Source organism: Squalius cephalus (genome assembly GCF_949319135.1).
Source record: "Squalius cephalus genome assembly, chromosome: 12".
Lineage (NCBI taxonomy): Eukaryota > Metazoa > Chordata > Actinopteri > Cypriniformes > Leuciscidae > Squalius > Squalius cephalus.
Window position 1 is genome coordinate 38,649,517 of NC_137133.1, and position 21,589 is coordinate 38,671,105.

Below are 21,589 nucleotides of genomic sequence, written 5' to 3' on the forward strand. Positions count from 1 at the left end.
GCTGCGTAACACGAGAATGAACCTCATTGATTCTTGAGAAGCTCAAACGTGCTGCGTAACACGAGAATGAACCTCATTGGTTCTCGAGAAGCTCAAACGTGCTGCGTAACACGAGAATGAACCTCATTGGTTCTCGCTGAAGCTCAAACGTGCTGCGTAACATGAGAATGAACCTCATTGGTTCTTGAGAAGCTCAAACGTGCTGCGTAACATGAGAATGAACCTCATTGGTTCTCGAGAAGCTCAAACGTGCTGCGTAACACGAGAATGAACCTCATTGGTTCTCGCTGAAGCTCAAACGTGCTGCGTAACACGAGAATGAACCTCATTGGTTCTCGAGAAGCTCAAACGTGCTGCGTAACACGAGAATGAACCTCATTGGTTCTCGCTGAAGCTCAAACGTGCTGCGTAACATGAGAATGAACCTCATTGGTTCTTGAGAAGCTCAAACGTGCTGCGTAACATGAGAATGAACCTCATTGATTCTCGAGAAGCTCAAACGTGCTGCGTAACATGAGAATGAACCTCATTGGTTCTTGAGAAGCTCAAACGTGCTGCGTAACATGAGAATGAACCTCATTGGTTCTCGAGAAGCTCAAACGTGCTGCGTAACATGAGAATGAACCTCATTGGTTCTCGAGAAGCTCAAACGTGCTGCGTAACATGAGAATGAACCTCATTGGTTCTCGAGAAGCTCAAACGTGCTGCGTAACACGAGAATGAACCTCATTGGTTCTTGAGAAGCTCAAACGTGCTGCGTAACACGAGAATGAACATCATTGGTTATCGCTGAAGCTCAAACGTGCTGCGTAACACGAGAATGAACCTCATTGGTTCTCGAGAAGCTCAAACGTGCTGCGTAACACGAGAATGAACCTCATTGGTTCTTGAGAAGCTCAAACGTGCTGCGTAACATGAGAATGAGCCTCATTGGTTCTTGCTGAAGCTCAAACGTGCTGCGTAACATGAGAATGAACCTCATTGGTTCTTGCTGAAGCTCAAACGTGCTGCGTAACACGAGAATGAACCTCATTGGTTCTCGAGAAGCTCAAACGTGCTGCGTAACACGAGAATGAACCTCATTGGTTCTTGAGAAGCTCAAACGTGCTGCGTAACACGAGAATGAACCTCATTGGTTCTCGAGAAGCTCAAACGTGCTGCGTAACACGAGAATGAACCTCATTGGTTCTTGAGAAGCTCAAACGTGCTGCGTAACACGAGAATGAACCTCATTGGTTCTCGCTGAAGCTCAAACGTGCTGCGTAACACGAGAATGAACCGCATTGGTTCTTGAGAAGCTCAAACGTGCTGCGTAACATGAGAATGAACCTCATTGGTTCTCGAGAAGCTCAAACGTGCTGCGTAACACGAGAATGAACCTCATTGGTTCTTGAGAAGCTCAAACGTGCTGCGTAACACGAGAATGAACCTCATCGGTTCTCGCTGAAGCTCAAACGTGCTGCGTAACACGAGAATGAACCTCATTGGTTCTTGAGAAGCTCAAACATGCTGCGTAACACGAGAATGAACCTCATTGGTTCTTGAGAAGCTCAAACGTGCTGCGTAACATGAGAATGAACCTCATTGGTTCTCAAGAAGCTCAAACATGCTGCGTAACACGAGAATGAACCTCATTGGTTCTCGGTGAAGCTCAAACGTGCTGCGTAACACGAGAATGAACCTCATTGGTTCTTGAGAAGCTCAAACGTGCTGTGTAACACGAGAATGAACCTCATTGGTTCTCGCTGAAGTTCAAACGTGCTGCGTAACACGAGAATGAACCTCATTGGTTCTTGAGAAGCTCAAACGTGCTGCGTAACACAAGAATGAACCTCATTGGTTCTCGCTGAAGCTCAATGCTGTGTAACACGAGAATGAACCTCATTGGTTCTCGCTGAAGCTCAAACATGCTGCGTAACACGAGAATGAACCTCATTGGTTCTTGAGAAGCTCAAACGTCCTGCGTAACACGAGAATGATCCTCATTGGTTCTTGAGAAACTCAAAAATGCTGCGTAACACGAGAATGAACCTCATTGGTTGTCGCTGATTGTGCAGAAATGTCAGTGCTGAATTAAATTACATAAAAAGAACATGGAGATATTCTATATGAACATTCAAAGATGAAAAATGCATTACATTTTAGAAAATTTTTAACATTACTGAAAATATCAGAGGGTCCTCTTACTAAATACTTTCGTGATTTAGCTGAAAAGAAAGCGAGGATTTAGTGGTGTCATGTAAACTAAAGTTAATAGTTGCTTGTTACTAGATCACCACTGGATTGACCAATCAGACGACAGAACCAGAGTGATATGCTTTATAAAGGTTCTTTAATGGGATCGTTGGTTCCGTGAAGAACCTTTAAAATCCATGGAATCTTTTCATTGCACAAGGTTCTTTATAGAATGTTGGTTTATTTTAAAACTGTTCCCTGAAAGGTTCTTTGGGGAACCAAAAATGTTTCTTCAATGGCATCGCTGCATAACCTTTATTATTAATGGTCTATAAACAACTCACCTTTTACTGTTTATGTCTGATGGGTGGTGAAAATAAGAAATGAAAAGCCTAGTTTTTGTCTGTGCTTGTTTTTCTGATGGATCGTCGATGGCAGACGACAGGATCCTCTTAGTGAGCAGGTGAATAGAGTTGGCGAGAGGAACACGCAGTGCAGATTAAAGGACTCCTCGCACGGCTGATAAAGAAGAGGACTGAATACATTAAATCGAGCCGTGAGGACGAGCGCCACATGGGCCTTAATCACATCTCCTGCTGCTCTGCACTCAGAGAGACTCATTCAAAAGCCATCATGAAGCACTCAAGCCTCACGTATTTCCATCTATCCCCCCAAACCGGCCCAAACAATCTCTCTCGCTCTTTGTTCAAACACAGACTAAACAATCACCGGAGTGTGGGCCGCAGAAACGGGATTGTCGCTCCAACAAACTCCATCCTGTCAGATCGCAGACGAGTGTTTGATAAGGACAAGAACATCATGGAAAATCTGACGAGACATCTTTCCTTTGTCTAAACACTAGTATAGACGTTCTTTTGTCAAACACACTGAACCGCAGCATTTTAAGGACAGAGATAATTCATGTCTCTTCTGTGGCAGATATTATTTGCACCTCAGTGTATTGTAGTATATTATAAAACATTATGAAATAATAATGGTAACACTTTACAATCAGGTTCATTAGTTAACATTAGTTAACTATCTTCGTTAACATGAACTAAGAATGAACAATACTTCTACAGCATTTATTAATCTTAGTTAATATTAATTTCAACATTTACTAATACATTAATAAATCAAAAGTTGTATTTGTTAAAAGGTAAAGTAAAAGGCAGATTCAAACGCGAGTCGGTCTTGTTCAAATTAATGTTCTAATATGTTCTAATGCCCCCCCCCCCCCCCCCCGCCTTACTCTCAGTGCTACAGAGCCCCTGAAAGGGACCTTTGCAAAAATAAAAAATACAGACTTTTGCATGTGCACGAGAAACTTTTGCATGAAAATGACAAACTTTTGCATGCGTACGAGAGACTTTTGCTTGCGCACGAGAAACTTTTGCATGCGCACGAGAATCTTTTGCATGCACATGAGAATCGTTTGCATACACACAAGAAACTTTTGCATGCACATGAGAATCTTTTGCATGTGCAAGAGAATCTTTTGCATGCGCACAAGAAACTTTTGCATGCGCACGAGAAACTTTTGCATATGCATGAGAAACTTTTGCACACGCATGAGAAACTTTTGCATGAAAATGACAAACTTTTGCATACGCATGAGAAACTTTTGCATGAAAATGAGAAACTTTGCTTACGCATGAGAAACTTTTGCTTACGCATGAGAAACTTTTTCATATGCACGAGAAACTTTTGCATATGCACGAGAAACCTTTGCTTACGCATGAGAAACGTCTACGGTTACGTATGTAACCCTCGTTCCCTGAGTAGGGAACGGAGACGTTACGTCGGATGACGACGAATGGGGTTTCGCTTAGAAAGCCTATCACCTTCGAGTATATAAAACGAGCCAATGGCAATGAAATGCCATGGGTCTGCGGAATTTGCAGTGATCAGTCTAATCACGCCTCTGTCTTCCAGTGCCCTGCGTAAGTCTGAGCTCCCTGTTGTGAGACTAGCACGGACGAAGGAGTCCTACTTAACACAGGAATACCAAGGTACACTGGGAAGCATATCTCAGTGGAAATATGCAATTATGCCCAGCCCGAAGGGGGGGGACTTGGAATACACACATGACCCCGGGGGGCTGCATATGGAGTATCACTGGGGTGTCCAGCCGCAGGTGGAATATTTCAACCCCAGGGGTGGCAAGGTGGCTTGCCAAGGGAAAGACACATGCTCAGAGAGGCTTACAGTGGAAATACACATGTGGGGGTCACCCAGAGGGGGAACCATGCACATGGAGGCACCTAGCCAAGCACGAAAGCTGCCGGTGGCATAACTCTGGTGTTGACGTCGTCAGTGCTGGAGGAGACTCAGGGCTTATTAGGCTCACCTGAGGGAATATCGCACGTATCCCGTCCGTGGAGAGGAATGGCGAGCAAGCGAAGACACCTGAGAAGAATCTAGTACCGGCTAGTTGAAGCGAGTACATGAGAAGAAACTGGCTCCACTCGGAGATTGTAGAATCTCACGAATGTGTTAGGTGTCGCCCAGCCTGCAGCTCTATAGATGTCTGTTAGCAAGGTGCCATGTGCTAGAGCCCAAGAGGTTGCCACACTCCGGGTGGAGTGAGCCGTCACACCAAGGGGGCACGGTCGACCTTGCTGCTGGTAAGCCAAAGCAAAAGCCAAACCACTATTCAGTGAGACAACCTTTGCTTGGAGAGAGCCTTTCCCTTCAGCTTCCCACCATAACAGACAAAGAGCTGGTCTGAGGTCCTGAAACACTGCGTTCTGTCTACATAAGCACGGAGAGCGCGTACTGGACAGAGCAGTGCCAAGGCTGGGTCTGCCTCCTCCGAGGGCAGCGCTTGCAGGTTCACCACCTGGTCTCGAAAGGGTGTGGTGGGAACCTTGGGCACATATCCAGGCCGGGGTCTCAGGATCACGTGAGAGTTAGCCGGCCCAAATTCCAGGCACGCTTAGTCAACCGAAAATGCCTGCAGGTCCCCTACCCTCTTGATGGAGGCCAATGCAACCAGGAGCGCTGTCTTCATTGACAGGAACTTAAGCTCCACTGATTGCAGAGGCTCAAAGGGAGCACTCTGCAGGGCAGTTAAAACCACTGAGAGGTCCCAAGAGGGTACGAGGGGAGGACGAGGAGGATTCAGTCTCCTCGCTCCCCTCAGGAACCTGATGATCAGGTCGTGCTTTCCCAGAGACTTACCATCAACTGCGTCGTGATGTGCGGCAATGGCGGCAACATACACTTTCAGGGTGGAGGGAGACAGCCTTCGCTCCAACCCTTCTTGTCTCGTGGACGATGCTCTAGCGGAAGTGATGGTAGCCACCACCGCTGGTGGTAGGGTACTCAAACCTGCCTCATCCCGTCCAGGAGCCACACGTGGAGGTTCCAAAGATCGGGACGAGGGTGCCATAAGGTGCCCCGTCCCTGAGAAAGCAGGTCCTTTCTCAGAGGAATTGGCCAGGGAGGTGCTGTCGCGAGGAGTACTAGTTCTGGGAACCAGGTGCGGTTGGGCCAGTACGGGGCAACCAAAATTACCTGCTCCTCGTCCTCCCTGATCTTGTGCAAAGTCTGCGCAAGAAGGCTCACTGGGGGAAACGCATACTTGCGGAGGCCCCGCAGCCAGCTGTGCGCCAGTGCATCCGTGCCGAGCGTGCCCTCGGTCAGGGAATAAAACAGGTCGCAGTGGGACGAGTCGTGGGAGGCAAACAGGTCTACCTGTGCGTCCCTGAACTGATCCCAAATCAGCTGAACCGTCTGGGGATGGAGTCTCCATTCTCCAGCGAGAGGCCGAAGCCGAGACAGCTCGTCGGCCGCCTGGTTCAGGTCTCCCGGGATATAAATGGCTCGAAGCGACCTCAGATGCTTCTGACTCCATATGAGGAGGTGGCGGGCGAGTTGTGACATACGGCGGGAGCGCAGACCACCTTGACGGTTGATGTACACTACAGTCGCGGTATTGTCTGATCGGACTAGTACGTGTTGACCCCTGAGCAACGCCCGGAAGCGGTGCAGGACAAGACGTACAGCCAACAACTCGAGGCAATTGACATGCCAAAGGCGCTGGGGTCCTGTCCAGGAGCCCGCGGCAGCATGTCCATTGCACATGGCACCCCAGCCTGTGGTGGAGGCATCTGTTGATCCAACAACATGCCGGGAAACTCGTTCTAAGGGCACTCCGGCCCGTAGAAAACTGAGGTTCGTCCACGGGGTGAAGGTCTGACGGCAGGCTGGAGTCACTGGGAGTTGGAGTGTGCCGTGTTGCCATGCCCACCTCGGGACTCGTTCGCGAAGCCAAAGCTGAAGCAGTCTCATATGAAGCAACCCGAGCGGTGTTACTGCGGCTGCGGATGCCATATGCCCCAGGAGCCTCTGAAATAGTTTCAGTGGAACCGCACTCTTGTCGTCGAATTGACGAAGATGGCGACCGAGTCGATTTCCATACCGAGAAAAGAGATCCTCTGCACGGGGCAGAGTTTGCTCTTCTCCCAGTTGACCCGAAGGCCCAGACGAGCTAGGTGCCGGAGCACTAAGTCCCTGTGTTCGCAAACCTGGTCTCGAGAGTGAGCTAGGATCAGTCAGTCGTCAAGATAATTCAGGATGCGAACCCCGTGTTCCCGTAGGGGAACAAGGGCTGCCTCGACGACCTTCGTGAAGACGCAAGGAGACAGGGCTAGCCCGAAAGGGAGAACCGCGTACTGGTATGCCTGCCCCTCGAAAGCAAACCGAAGAAACGGTCTGTGTCGAGGAAGAATGGAGACATGGAAGTAGGCGTCCTTCAGGTCGATCGCTGCAAACCAATCCTGTGGCCGCACGCATTCGAAAAGGCGTTTGGCCGTGAGCATCTTGAACGGCAGCCTGTGAAGGGAGCGGTTCAGGACGCGCAGGTCCAGGATAGGTCGTAATCCACCGGATTTCTTCGGTACAATGAAGTAGGGGCTGTAGAAGCCGGACTTCATTTCGGCTGGAGGGACAGTCTAGATCGCACCCTTCGCCAGTACGGTGGCGACCTCCGCTCTCATGACAGGGGCATTGCCACCGACCAAAGTGAAGCGGACTCCCCTGAAGCGGGGAGGAGACCGCGCAAACTGAATCGCGTAGCCGAGCCTGATGGTCCTCTCGACCCAGCGGGACAGTCTGGGAAGCTCTAACCAGGCTCCCAAAAACTGTACCAGCGGGGTCATGCGGACAACAGACGTACCCTCTGTGGTGCAGTGAGGCGGAATGACCGGCCCAGGCGTGGGTGGCATAGCGGCCCGGTGCGGGGGCACGGTCATTAGCCGCGTCCTGCCAGAGGAGGCCAGGGGAGGACCAGCGTCCCACGGGGGCGTGCTCTGGCAGGGGTCTGGCGACAGAGGGAGACGAGAGTGGCGAGGCCCGTGGGTGGCGCGCACTGTCACCCGGACACTCTGTGTGCTCAGAGATGGGAGAGTGAGTTCTTTCTTTAACCACAATAGGGTGCTGCCCGTCGGGGGACGAGCAGCGGGAGTGGGACAACCAAGGATTCTCCCCCGGCCCTCCACCGGGGGAAGGAGCGGCCCTGCTACCGTCTCCTGAAGAGAACTCAAAGCCATCTCTGAGCAGCCCGTCTCAGGAGCGCCGTTTTGCCTGGCGTTTAGTGGGGCGCGGGGCGGGAGAGGGCTGTGGCGCCTTCCTGCGGCTTCCTCCACGACGCGGCCCGGAAGCAGCTTGCTGCTGGGGCCGATCGGGAGGGGCGGGAGCCACAGAAGGGCGCCCTCGGCGGCGAGCAGACTGAGGCACCTGTGCCGACGGCTGCGCTGCCGGAGCAGCGGGCCGCCGGGGCAGGACGTGTTTTAAAGCCTCAGTCTGCTTCTGGGCAGTCGAGAACTGCTGGGCAAAGTCCTCGACTGCACCGCCGAAGAGGCCAGCCTGGGATATGGGGGTGTCGAGGAACCGGGTCCACTCGGCCTCCCGCATATCGGCCAGGTTGAGTCACAGGTGTCGTTCCTGGACCACACAAGTGGACATCACCTGACCCAGCGAGCGTGCGGTCACCTTCGTCGCCCGGAGAGCGAGGTCGGTGGCGGCACGCAACTCATCAAAGAGTGCAGGGTCAGTCCTCCCCTCGTGCATGTCACGCAACAGCTGGGCCTGGTAGACCTGCAGCGTCGCCATGGCATGCAGTGAGGAGGCTGCCAGCCCCGCAGCTCTATAGGCCTTCGCCACAAGGGTGGAGGAGAACCTACAGGCTTTGGAGGGGTGCTTTGGGTCGCCATGGGAAGAAGCACTCTGAGGACACAGTTGCATTGCAACAGAGCGTTCAACCTGGGGAACCCCAGTGTACCCTTTGGCAGCCGCCTGATCGAGAGGAGGCAAGGCGGAGGAGGTCGCCGAGCGATCACGGGAAGACAAGGGTGCCTTCCAGGACCTCGTGACCTCCTCATGCACATCCGGGAAAAAAGGCATTGGGTCGGGCGCTGACGAGGATCAGCGGCCGCCCCCAAAAACCAATCATCCAGCCGCAAGCACACTGGACCAGGTGGCGGGGACCACTCAAGACCAATGGCCGCGGCTGCCCGGGAAAGCATGGCCGTCAGCTCGGGATCAGACTCCGGCAATGCTGGGACACCCGAAGGTGGCAGCACAGCCGAATCGTCACTTCCCAAGGACTCCTGCCCACCTTGTGATGCAGCGATCGACATCACATCTTCCTCTGGAGCGCCGAATGAGACCCGCGGCAAGTCAGAGGACTGTACTGCGGGCTCATTCGGAACACTCACGGGTTGCACGGTGGTAGAGGGAGGTGTGGAGCGTGGAATAGTCGTCGCTCTGTTCCACACCGTAACCCTCAGGTCACCCTGGCCGCCAGCCGAAGTACCAGCTCTCGTGGAGCTCGTAGATCGGGGTGCGGATGAGGGGACTCTACCATAAAGGTCATTGAGTCTCGACTGCAACCGTGCGATGGGCATGTTCCCGCAATGGAGGGGTCCTTTTGCATACGCACGAGAAACTTTTGCATACGCACGAGAAACTTTTGCATACGCACGAGAAACTTTTGCATATGCACGAGAAACCTTTGCTTACGCATGAGAAACTTTTGCTTAAGCATGAGAAACTTTTGCATATGCACGAGAAACCTTTGCTTATGCATGAGAAACCTTTGCTTACGCATGAGAAACTTTTGCTTACGCATGAGAAACTTTTGCTTACGCATGAGAAACTTTTGCATACGCACGAGAAACTTTTGCATATGCACGAGAAACCTTTGCTTACGCATGAGAAACCTTTGCTTACGCATGAGAAACTTTTGCTTACGCATGAGAAACTTTTGCATGCGTCTAAGAAACTTTTGCTTACGCATAAGAAACTTTTTCATATGCACGAGAAACCTTTGCTTACGCATGAGAAACTTTTGCTTACGCATAAGAAACTTTTGCTTACGCATGAGAAACTTTTGCATGCGCATGAGAAACTTTTGCTTACGCATGAGAAACTTTTGCTTACGCATGAGAAACTTTTGCATGCGTCTAAGAAACTTTTGCTTACGCATAAGAAACTTTTTCATATGCACGAGAAACCTTTGCTTACGCATGAGAAACTTTTGCTTACGCATAAGAAACTTTTGCTTACGCATGAGAAACTTTTGCATGCGCATGAGAAACTTTTGCTTACGCATGAGAAACTTTTGCTTACGCATGAGAAACTTTTGCATGCGTCTAAGAAACTTTTGCTTACGCATGAGAAACTTTTGCTTACGCATGAGAAACTTTTGCCTACGCATGAGAAACTTTTGCATGCGTCTAAGAAACTTTTGCTTACGCATGAGAAACTTTTGCTTACGCATGAGAAACTTTTGCTTACGCATGAGAAACTTTTGCATGCGTCTAAGAAACTTTTGCTTACGCATGAGAAACTTTTGCTTACGCATGAGAAACTTTTGCTTACGCATGAGAAACTTTTGCATGCGTCTAAGAAACTTTTGCATACGCACGAGAAACTTTTGCTTACGCATGAGAAACTTTTGCATGCGTCTAAGAAACTTTTGCTTACGCATGAGAAACTTTTGCTTACGCATGAGAAACTTTTGCTTACGCATGAGAAACTTTTGCATGCGTCTAAGAAACTTTTGCTTACGCATGAGAAACTTTTGCATACGCACGAGAAACTTTTGCATATGCACGAGAAACCTTTGCTTACGCATGAGAAACTTTTGCTTACGCATGAGAAACTTTTGCATGTGCACGAGAAACTTTTGCTTACGCACGAGAAACTTTTGCATGCGTCTAAGAAACTTTTGCTTACGCATGAGAAACTTTTGCTTACGCATGAGAAACTTTTGCTTACGCATGAGAAACTTTTGCATGCGTCTAAGAAACTTTTGCTTACACATGAGAAACTTTTGCATGTGCACGAGAAACTTTTGCATGTGCACGAGAAACTTTTGCTACGCATGAGAAACTTTTGCATATGCACGAGAAACTTTTGCATACGCATGAGAAACTTTTGATTACGCATGAGAAACTTTTGCTTACGCATGAGAAACTTTTGCATACGCATGAGAAACTTTTGCATACGCATGAGAAACTTTTGCTTACGCATGAGAAACTTTTGCTTACGCATGAGAAACTTTTGCATGCGCATAAGAAACTTTTGCATACGCATGAGAAACTTTTGCTTACGCATGAGAAACTTTTGCTTACGCATGAGAAACTTGCGCATGCGCATAAGAAACTTTTGCATGTGCACGAGAAACTTTTGCATATGCACGAAAAACTTTTGCATGTGCACGAGAAACTTTTGCTTACGCACGAGAAACTTTTGCTTATGCATGAGAAACTTTTCCATATGCACGAGAAACTTTTGCTTACGCATGAGAAACTTTTTAATACGCATGAGAAACTTTTGCTTATGCATGAGAAACTTTTTCATACGCATGAGAAACGTTTGCTTACGCATGAGAAACTTTTTCATACGCATGAGAAACTTTTGCTTACGCATGAGAAACTTTTTCATACGTATGAGAAAATTTTGCTTACGCATGAGAAACTTTATCATACGTATGAGAAATTTTTGCTTATGCATGAGAAACTTTTGCTTACGCATGAGAAACTTTTTCATACGTATGAGAAACTTTTGCTTACGCTTGAGAAACTTTTGCATACGTATGAGAAACTTTTGCTTACGCATGAGAAACTTTTGCTTACGCATGAGAAACTTTTGCATGTGCACGAGAAACTTTTGCATACGTATGAGAAACTTTTGCATGTGTACGAGAAACTTTTGCATGTGCACGAGAAACTTTTGCTTACGCAAGAGAAACTTTTGAATGCGCATGATAAACTTTTGTGTAGTTTTTGTGTTACCCTGCTCCTGGGTCAGACGTAATAACCCAGGGGTTGAGTTATTTAGCGCGGGCTATTTACGCCTGATCCAGCGCCATTACGGTGGAAACGGGACAACAGAGACTGGTCAATTACACATGGAATTACTTCTAATTTTTTTTTTTTTACTTCTAATGTTTGTTAAACGAGCATAAATGTATGCAATATGAATTAAAACTATATAAAAATATGCTATACTGTAAAAATAAAACGAAAATAAAGGAATTATCGTGCAAACTAGTGGTTGTGTGGAGTATTTTAAAAACATTTAGAGGATTTAAGTTAATCTGTAATCATTAATTCATGTGTGAAGTAAAAATAAGCTAGTATTATAGTAAAAATGATTCAACCCAATATTCTGGGTTTAAGAAACACCCAATTTGCTGGGTAAAATTAACCAAACATGTGTTCCGTCCTATATTTACGCAGCCCTTGGGTTAAGAACAACCCAAATTGGGCTCAATCAAACACTATTACCAGCTTTCTGTTTGCTTAGCTCTCTCTCTCTCTCTCTCTCTCTCTCTCTCTCAGACGATCATCTCTAAGATTGCTCGTCTTTCTCATGTTAAAGCTCTAAAGACAGTTCACTCCACCAGACATTCCTCGAGAGCCTAGTTAGGTGGATTACAACTTGATATGAAGGAAATGTGAGTGGTGTTTGCTTTATTAAAATGCACATGAGCAATATTAATAGTGATGCTTGGTTTATCAAACGCCACTAAACATGGATCGTTTGTGTTTGCATTTTTGGTAACCCTTTTTAGGCATTCTATAAGTAACTTTGCAAATACATGTCAACTTATTCTAATAACCATGTCAATAAATACTCTAATGATAGTTAGTTGACATGTAGTTTCAAAGTTATTTATACTCAGTAGAATGTCTAAAGTTGACCATGCAGCGAAATAAAGTGGAACCGCATTTTAAAATTTACAATAAGGTTCATTAGTTAACATTTGAAAATGTATTTACTAACATGAAATAACAATGAGCAATACATTTGTTATAGTATTTATTAATCTTTGTTAATGTTAGAAATCCAGCTGCTCATTGTGTGTTCATGTTAGTTGACAGTGCATTAACTAATGTTAATAAATACAACCTTTCATTTTAATAACGTACTAGTAAATGTTGAAATTAATATTACCTAAGGTTAATAAATGCTGAAGAAGTATTGTTCATTCTTAGTTCATGTTAACTAAATGTAGTAAACTAATGTTAACTAATGAACCTTATCGTGAAGCGTTATCCATATTTTAATCAAAAGAAAAAATTTCCCAATTCCTAATCATGCTTTTTGAAGCTAAAAGTGTTGCTTTTACATCCCTATAAACAGGCAATATGAGAGAGAATTTACAGTTTGTTTGGCGTGTAAAAATGTATCAGATACAAAGAAATATTATAGTCAGGAAAAACAAGTATTGCTGTATCTTACTTTCACAGAAGTGCATCATTTACCTCACATTATATTGCTATATTTCACATAACTGTTTATTTTTCACATTTCAGGTCCAGCCGAGTCTCTAACACATTTAGAAATTATGGATAAAACCGATTTAGAGGGTGCTCTACCATTTATTTAAAAAAAAAAGTGTTCAATAAAATATACACCATTTACAAAACAACATTTGGCAATACGTCTGGAGGCCATTTCTCTGTCCTGTACTCTAGTGTCAAATTACATCAGTATCGGTTTTCTGGTTAAAATCCTTTTAAAAACCGATCTTCACAATAACTCCAGAGTACAATGAAACGGCCTCCTGGCCGCACACACACACACACACACACACACACACGCTCACAAGGGAAAGATACAATACAAAAATAAAAATAGGATATGTTATAGATTGATAGATATACTGTTTTTGCAATATTTCAAATAAAATACCAGGTTGGATTGACATAAAACAAGAAGAACAGAGACAAAAGCACAACAGCTATCATGCGGTCGCTCAAACATCTGTCTAGATAACTGTATATGCGTGAAAGTAAAACCCAACATCTGCAGTATTGTGTGTGAGTCTGTAGCAGCAGCTGAAGACACTGGTTTGACGGCTGTGTTCAAAACCTGTGAGATGCAGATCTTCACTTGCAGTCTGTGTGACGCATTATCCTCCAGATCAAGAGCTCTCAACCTTTTACACTGCAGAAAATACTTAATGCTTAAATCAAAGATGGATTTACTAGAGTAGCAAAATGACATAAGATATACTCATCTAGTAAATGCATCTTGATTTAAGAATTTTTTAGATATTTGAACTGGAAATACTGAGTAAGAAAATCTTTTTTTGCAGTACACAGGCTCATATGAGAAGCTCGACGACACTTTAGCACTTTCACTAAGAACATAATAAGAGCGTAATATAGTTCTAAACGGAATGTTTATTCAAACAGTTGGAACTGTCGTAAGTGCTCTGGTTGAAAACCCCGGATCTGGCGTTTATTCCTGTTTTGAACCTGTATTGAAACATCAATGACTTTTTCTTTTGTGTAAAAAGCATCTCTATGACGTTAAGAAACACATTCACGTTGGGTTTTGAACACAGCTAATTACTTCATTATAAAGACACAAGAGTTTGCTGGGAAAACATCCATCCATCTTATATAGATATATATGTCATGAAAATATATTTTAAAAAATAATAATTTTTCTCCACACCTCCTTTGCGGCCCCCAGGGGTCCACACTGTAAACAAAGTGAAATGTGCAACTGTTATGAATTGTTATAAATGACTTTTTAAATGGTGTGTAACCCATTTTTTATTTTTAGGCTACCTGAGGAAACGGCTTTACAGTGATGGACCCCTGGTTAAAAAAGCCTGGCTCAAGCTCAATGGAAACAATCTTTATCCAAAGAACCATTAGCTTATTTTGAAGAAAAAAAAACACGGTAACACTTTATTTCCATAGTCCATTTTAGACATTCGACTAACTATAAGTAACTTTGCAACTACATGTCAACTAACTGTCATTGGAGTATTAGTAGGCTGTCTGCTTTATATCTGCTAACTCTTTATTGTGATGATCCCCAACAGATATTCTCCTGACTATGAGTAACTTTACAACTACAAGTCAACTTATTCTCCTAACCCGAACCTAACAGTCTACTAATACTCTAATGACAGTTAACTGACATGTAGTTGAAAAGTTACTTATCGTCAGTAGAATGTCTAAAGTTGACTATCGAAATAAATTGGAACCAAAAACACTGATCTGTAGAAGCTAAACATTATAAAGATCCCAGTATAAACGGACTCAATGGGCCCGTTTATAAACCGAATTGTGGGTCAAACAAGGACAAACCCAATCATTGGGTTAAAAATGTAATTTAAAAATGTAACCCAACGCAACGGCTGGGTTTGTCCATATTTGACCCAAAGTTGGGTTAAAACAACCCAGCATGTTGTTTTGTTTGGTTTTTATTTTTTATTTTTTTTAGAGTGCATGTTTTTATGTCTTTATGATAAGGACACGAGAGAAGTGGAAAACATCCAAACATCCATCCGCGCGCGTCTTTTACACGTTCACAACCACCGGCGCGTCAGACGCTTCCAGCTCGTTCCGGTAACGCTCAAGCCAGTCTCTGAGCTCCGAGATCCGGTAGCCCTCCGGACCCCTCCCGCCTTGATACACGACCTTCTCGTCCTTTAGTATGTAGAGACGCTCGAAATACGCGCCGTACGCCGAGTTGGACGAGTTCTCCATGGTGTCCACGACTATTGCGCTCTCCGGTACTTTCTGGTACATGAGCTCCGCGGCGCGGAGCCGGTCCTCCAGGCAGCGGTGCCGCGGGATCTGATACGGCGCATCGGAGCTCACCCAGCCGTCTGACGGATGCGCTTCCTCGATGTACACCAGCAGCGAGTCCGCGATGTCCGCGTACTGCCCTGCGACGCGTTGGAACGCCGACAGGCGCGTCATGAACGGCGGTCAGGAGCAGCTCCCGAAGTTGATTATGAGAGGTCTCCTCCCGCGGGCGTAGTCTAGAATCCTCCGCGTGCCTCTCCGACGCGCGTTGTCCAGCGGAACCACCTCTGTGTTGGGCGCCGCGCCGCCCAAATGCGCAGTTTTAAAGAAGTCCAGCTTCTGCCCGTACCACACGGCGCGCAGCGACTCGAGCGTGAACATCTTGTTGGAGTCGGACACGCACATCGGCGGGTCGTCGGGGCTCGCGAGATCGCTTTCCCGCATCTTCATTAGAAGCTTCCTTCGGATGCAAAGGAAATCCAGGAGCCAGAGCGTCAGTGCCGCGAGGAGGAACCGCGGGAGAAGCATCAGACACACGGCCGCGTTTTTCAACGCCTTCGCCGTTTGGACACCTGCGGATCCATGCAGCATCTCCATCCCCGTCCGGACAGGTACAGATACAGCCGTGTCGTTTAACGCGCTCTCTCTCTCTCTCTCTCTCTCTCTCTCTCTCACTCTCTCTCTCTCTCTCCCTCTCTCTCTCTCTCTCTCTCTCTCTCTCAACCTCTCTCTCTCTTTCGAGCACCAAGTCCCGCTTTTTATAGGACTATAAGGATTTGAATGAAAAACAACACGCCTACACCCGTGCCGCCTCCTCACATGGAGGGGATTCCCTCCCGTCAACTCTTCTGTCTGGAGAAGAGAGAGAGAGAGAGAGAGAGAGAGAGAGAGAGAGAGAGAGAGAGATGCGATCAAATGCAACATGCTGCTTGTTAGATTATTTGACAGCTCCATGCATTGACATGCATTCCATCAAAAATGCTTCTCCATGCTGATATATGCACAGTTGGAAAACGTTGGGTTATTTTTTTAACCCAACATCTGGGTTAAACATAACTGGGTCACTATGTTGGGATAAAATGTTGGGTCATTTTAAAAATCGATGGGTAATTTCTAGTAATAACCCGGCTGTTGGGTTAAATACGTATGTTGTATGTACACTTGTGTATTTTGAATTTATGTACACAATTATGTATATTTACATTAAATTTTAGACTCCCCAATATTTAGTTTGTAATTAAAATATATATTTGTTGAGACATATTTGTTTTATACAAATAAACAATCTATATTTGAAAACAAGGTGCATTTTATTTATTAAAATAATGTCATAAATAAAAATAAATAGTTAACTTTTAACCCAACTGGTTTTAACCCAATGCATTGGGTTAAAATAACCCACAGTTGGGAAGGTGTTATGCACCCCATAGTTGGGTTACTCGTTGGGTTATTTTTAAACCAATATTATTAAGTGAGTGTTGGATCATTTGACATGGTATAAATAAAAAAAATTTCAAGACATGTTTCTTATTTCAATTGCAATGGTGAAATGTAGAGAGAGAGAAAGATAGATGTTAGATTGTTTGACATGGCAGTTGCATTTTTTTTAATGCTAGGCATGCTTCTTACTCTCTTAATAATGTTGGGTTACAAATAACCAAACGAGTAACCAAAACACAAAAGTGTACGTACAACATACGTATTTAACCCAACAGCTGGGTTTTTACTAGAAATTATGCAACGATTTTAAAAATGGCCCAATATTGTGACCCAATATGTGTAACCCAACATTTAATAAAAAATAACCTAACAATAATCCAACATTTTTTACTGTGTATTGTAAGACTTGCTTTTTATTAAACTTGTCAAGAGGAATGATGAGATTGAGGATATATGACAGTTGCTCTTTTAATGCATTGTTGGCTTAATGAAAGTATATTGATGGTGGAGTCAAAACAGATGCTGAGATTGTTTGAAAAAATGGCATTTTTTGATGCATTAATAGCTTTATTGCAAAATGAGCTTCTTTATGAACTCGTGGTTAAGTCGAGAAAAAGATGCTGAGATGTTAGATGATTTGATATATAACAATTGTGATTTTTGATGCATTAGTGCATTATGTCAAAAATGCTTCCTAATGAAAAAAAGCATTAAAGAGATATACTGTATGCTGAGAGAGATGACAAATTATTATTTGATTAGAATATTTGACAAATTTGAATGCATCTTGGCATTAAATGAGAATTCAGTGATTGTAAAGCAACAACATGCTGCTTGTTCGATTATTTGACACTTTTGAATACAGTGCTGGTTTAAATGTGTTGCGTAAAGAAATGCATAATGATGCATAATTACATGCAACTAACCCTCAACCAAATCCTAATCCTAATCCCATGCTGTTAATCATTATTACTCAATACTTAAATATATAATTACACTGTAACAATGACACCTTAAAATAGAGTGTAACCAGAAATGCTTCTAAGTGAAAATACAGTGAGGTTTAAGAGCATGATAAATGTTCGGTGCATATGGAGGCTTGCATTATGCAATGTTAAAAAAGTATCTAAAAACCTGGAATGATGGAATCCATAACAAAGAAATGCAATTTCATGCATTCCTCTTATCCCTCTGGTGCTCTTCGGTCATTGTTGACCGAAATTTTTTACGTTTTGTTTGTTTCAAATTTTTTTCCTCACCGGAATGGTACGAAACTTGGTAAAGGTTTTGGCACTTGCTGTGTGAACACACAAATAAATCATGGACATGATTCGAAAAGGTTAAACGGTCCTGTAAAAATAGTCCCACTTGTGCTCCTTTTCCTTTTCAGAAATGACGCATTGGAAATGAATGGAGACGAGTTTCCTCTAGTGGAAGCGTTTGGTACTGCAGCCGAACACACTCTCACTGAAAGATTATTTACTGAGATATCAACTTCAAATGTGGAACACAACTTGTTTAGATTTATGGCTTTGATTTTCTTGCAGTTTTAGAGCAAAATGTGATTTCAAAATTGAAAATAGTATTTCTGTGCATTTTTCATAACTATACACGTAAAATTCTGTTACTTTTTTAAGTTCACTTTTTTAAACTTTATTCACTGCAGCAATAATCTGCCAAGTGTCGTCTTTGAACAGAGATCAAACTCCAGTCTGTCGCTCTAAAGCGTTCAAGATTTACCACAGTTTAAATTGGACATTTATTTTCAGGTCTATGCTCAAAAAGTGAATAAATGCATTGTAAATACAGCGTAAATATAATTTAGTGCCATAAAATCCCCTAAAAATACAAAATACAAAATAAAAAACCTTGTCAAACTAAAATATTGTATATTCATTTCATTAACAAAAATAAATAAATAACAAAAATATATATAATCGGTCATTATTGACTGACACGCGAAGAGCACCAGAGGCGGACATTGAGAGAAAAAGAGGTTTTTTTGACAATGTTAGTTGTGCTTTTGGATTAGTTTTAATATATGTCACATGAAAGCAGTCCTAAATGCCTGAAATGACTTAATGAGCATGCATTGATGCACACAGAGGAGTCAGTGTGTCGTTTCAAGCCAAAGACGTAAGCGCAAACCAAGGCATGCATGAAATCTCTTATACCTGTAAACCCAGGTATCAGAATATTTTCTATATTCTTATAATCTGTTTGTAATGCACTTTTGTCATAGTCGAAAAAAAATAGATTAAGACGCATTCTATCATCTCTGTAATATGATCTAATCATAATTACTTTTTAAAAAGCAAATGTTGAAATGCCTAAAAATATGCATGTAATATGTGTGTGTTGCATTGTGTGAGCGCACAGATTCTCTCAGGAGAATAAGCAAGGCTTAACGTTCAATGTGAATACAAAGTTCTCGGGCCGAAAACTCATGATCCCTAATGAATGCATTTATTGACTTGCATGTAAGATAATGAGCCTCAATCCTACATTTACCTATTCCACAGAAACCTATTTACAGGGGAAACACTACATACCGTGTAAACACAATGTAATCCTGTAATCCTGGTAATTCAATGCTTGACACAGTTTTCCCCGATAAACAGTTTTTAATCAGGTAACAGCGCTGAGTGACACTGGCAGAAGGGAAACTAGGCTTCTCAGAATCTCATGTCTGAAGTGTTTCCTGATGCAGTGAAACTGTAGAAGTTCCCTGTTACTGTCAAAACACAACTTTGCTGAGAAACACTGGTGTGCTTGGCGAAACTCAGCATGTATAACTGAGATGTTCACCTCACGATCTCGACAGTGTTCAGGGAACCTGTGTGGTCTGGTTACGCTGGTGGAGCAGAGATACTACACGCATTACACACTTGAAGGAAGATAACCTCCTATCTTTGCTCATTCCAGAGACATCAGTGTATTGAGCCAATAACCTGAGCTGTAAATATCATGTGACTAATGAGCCAGACAGCACTGACTGACACCTCACACACACACACACAGTGTGTTCATTCTTCTATAGTCAGGCACTAAAACATCTACTATCATATGATTTATTTATTTTTTACATTTATTTAATACTTGCAGTGTGTGTGTGTGTGTGTGTGTATCTTTGTGAGGACCAGTTTGAGTTTTCGACCATTGGAGTGAGGACAAAGAGAGTAAAGTGAGGACATTTTGGAGCCTATAAAGGCTGTTTGAGGGTCAACACTTGGTTTTAGGGATAAGGTTATAATGAGGTTAAGGGTCGGTTTAGGGTCAGGGGTCGGGTTAGGCACTTAGTTGTGATGGATAAGGGTAAGCGGATAGAGCTTGCATTGTGTCAGTGAATGTCCTCATAAAGATAGATGTACAAGAATGTGTGTGTGTGTATTTGTGTGAACGTTCAGAGAACATTCAGAAGTAACATTCACATCATTTTGTAAAATGTTCGCATAACCAAGAAAAAAAAACATTTTTAAAATATTAAAAAACCTGGATGTTTTGAGCATTCACAGAAAATTCAGAGATAATGTTTTTATAATTTAATTGGAATGTTAAGACGCAAGAAACATGCAGAAATGCATTACTTCGAGTCAGTGGATTGAGCAGAAGTGTTTTGAAGACACAAAGTCAGGGTTAACATACACAGTGAAAAAAAAACGTTGGGATATTTTTAACCCAACCATTGGGTTACACATATTGGGTCACTATGTTGGGTTAAATACGTATGTTGTATGTACACTTGTGTGTTTTGAATTTATGTACACAATTATTTACATTAAATTCTAGACTCCCCAATATTTAGTTTGTAATTAAAAATATTTGTTGAGACATATTTATTGTTTTATACAAATACATAATCTGTATTTAAAAAAAAAACAAAGTGTATTTTATTTATTAAAATAATGTCATAAATACAAATAAATAGTTAACTGAACTGTTGGGTTTCTTTAACCCAATGCGTTCGGGTTAAAATAACCCACGGTTGGGAAGGTGTTATACCACCACATAGTTGGGTTACTCGTTGGGTTATTTTTAACCCAGTATTATTAAGCGAGTACCAATATTGCTTAAACATGTTGAAATATGATATACAAGTAGACTGCAGACGTCCGGTTTTAAAGCGAATTTCTGTCTAGTTTATTTTGCCTTTTCATGCAATCTGACAGGCCAAATTCCTACATACAAAATCCTTGAAAACAAACGGTTATACAGTTCGACAGTCTCTCCTGCCAAGTCAAGTCCCCATTTTATTTCAAGAAAAAAATCCTGGCCGTCCAGTACTGTAAAAATCTCCTTGACACAAAGTCCCAAGACATTCAGACATCTCGAAGATCCTGAAACTGAAACTCGACGCTCGCCAGCATGAATGTACATTTGCCAGAACAGGTATTTGTAGACTGAGAGCAGGCCAGCTGTTCCAAGAAACAGGGATGTGTGGAGTAGATTTGCGATCCTTTTGGGAAACCCTGAGCCTCGGTGGGAGACGCCAGCGCAACACAGGGGTCAACTAGTCCTAATAATAGAGTAAAACACAGCGTTTGTAATGCTTTTCAGGTCCGAGAGACGCTGGACTTCTGAACCCCTGCTGTGTAAGACGCTCAAATAGCAGGAGTCGCTGCTAATTTAAAATCCTGCTTCTGGTGATGCTAATGTGAACCGAGGTCAAGAAGATCAGTGCGAGACTTTCACCTCTCAGCTTTAGGAAACAATTAGTTAAAGTCCCCCTGTGGTGAAAAATCCAGTTTTTAATGGTGTTTATGTGTCTATGTGGTGTTTTTAATCTGCTTTAAGACAAACCATGTGTAAATTCATAAGTCGACACCATTCCTGAGTATTTTCTCCTTAATGAACTAGTCTGGCTATCACCAGACCAAGCTCAGTCTTTTAAGATTGAACATTAG

General features: G+C 43.6%; 1 protein-coding gene across 1 annotated transcript; it reads right to left on the bottom strand.

Moving 5' to 3' along the window:
• Nucleotides 1-12,509: 12,509 nt before the first annotated feature.
• Nucleotides 12,510-20,137, bottom strand: dio3b (iodothyronine deiodinase 3b). Its single transcript, XM_079888248.1, has one exon. The coding sequence runs from the start codon at nt 16,197-16,199 to the stop codon at nt 15,015-15,017; it is 1,185 nt and encodes a 394-aa protein (XP_079744374.1). The 5' UTR covers nt 16,200-20,137; the 3' UTR covers nt 12,510-15,014.
• Between the last annotated feature and the right edge of the window lie 1,452 nt (nt 20,138-21,589).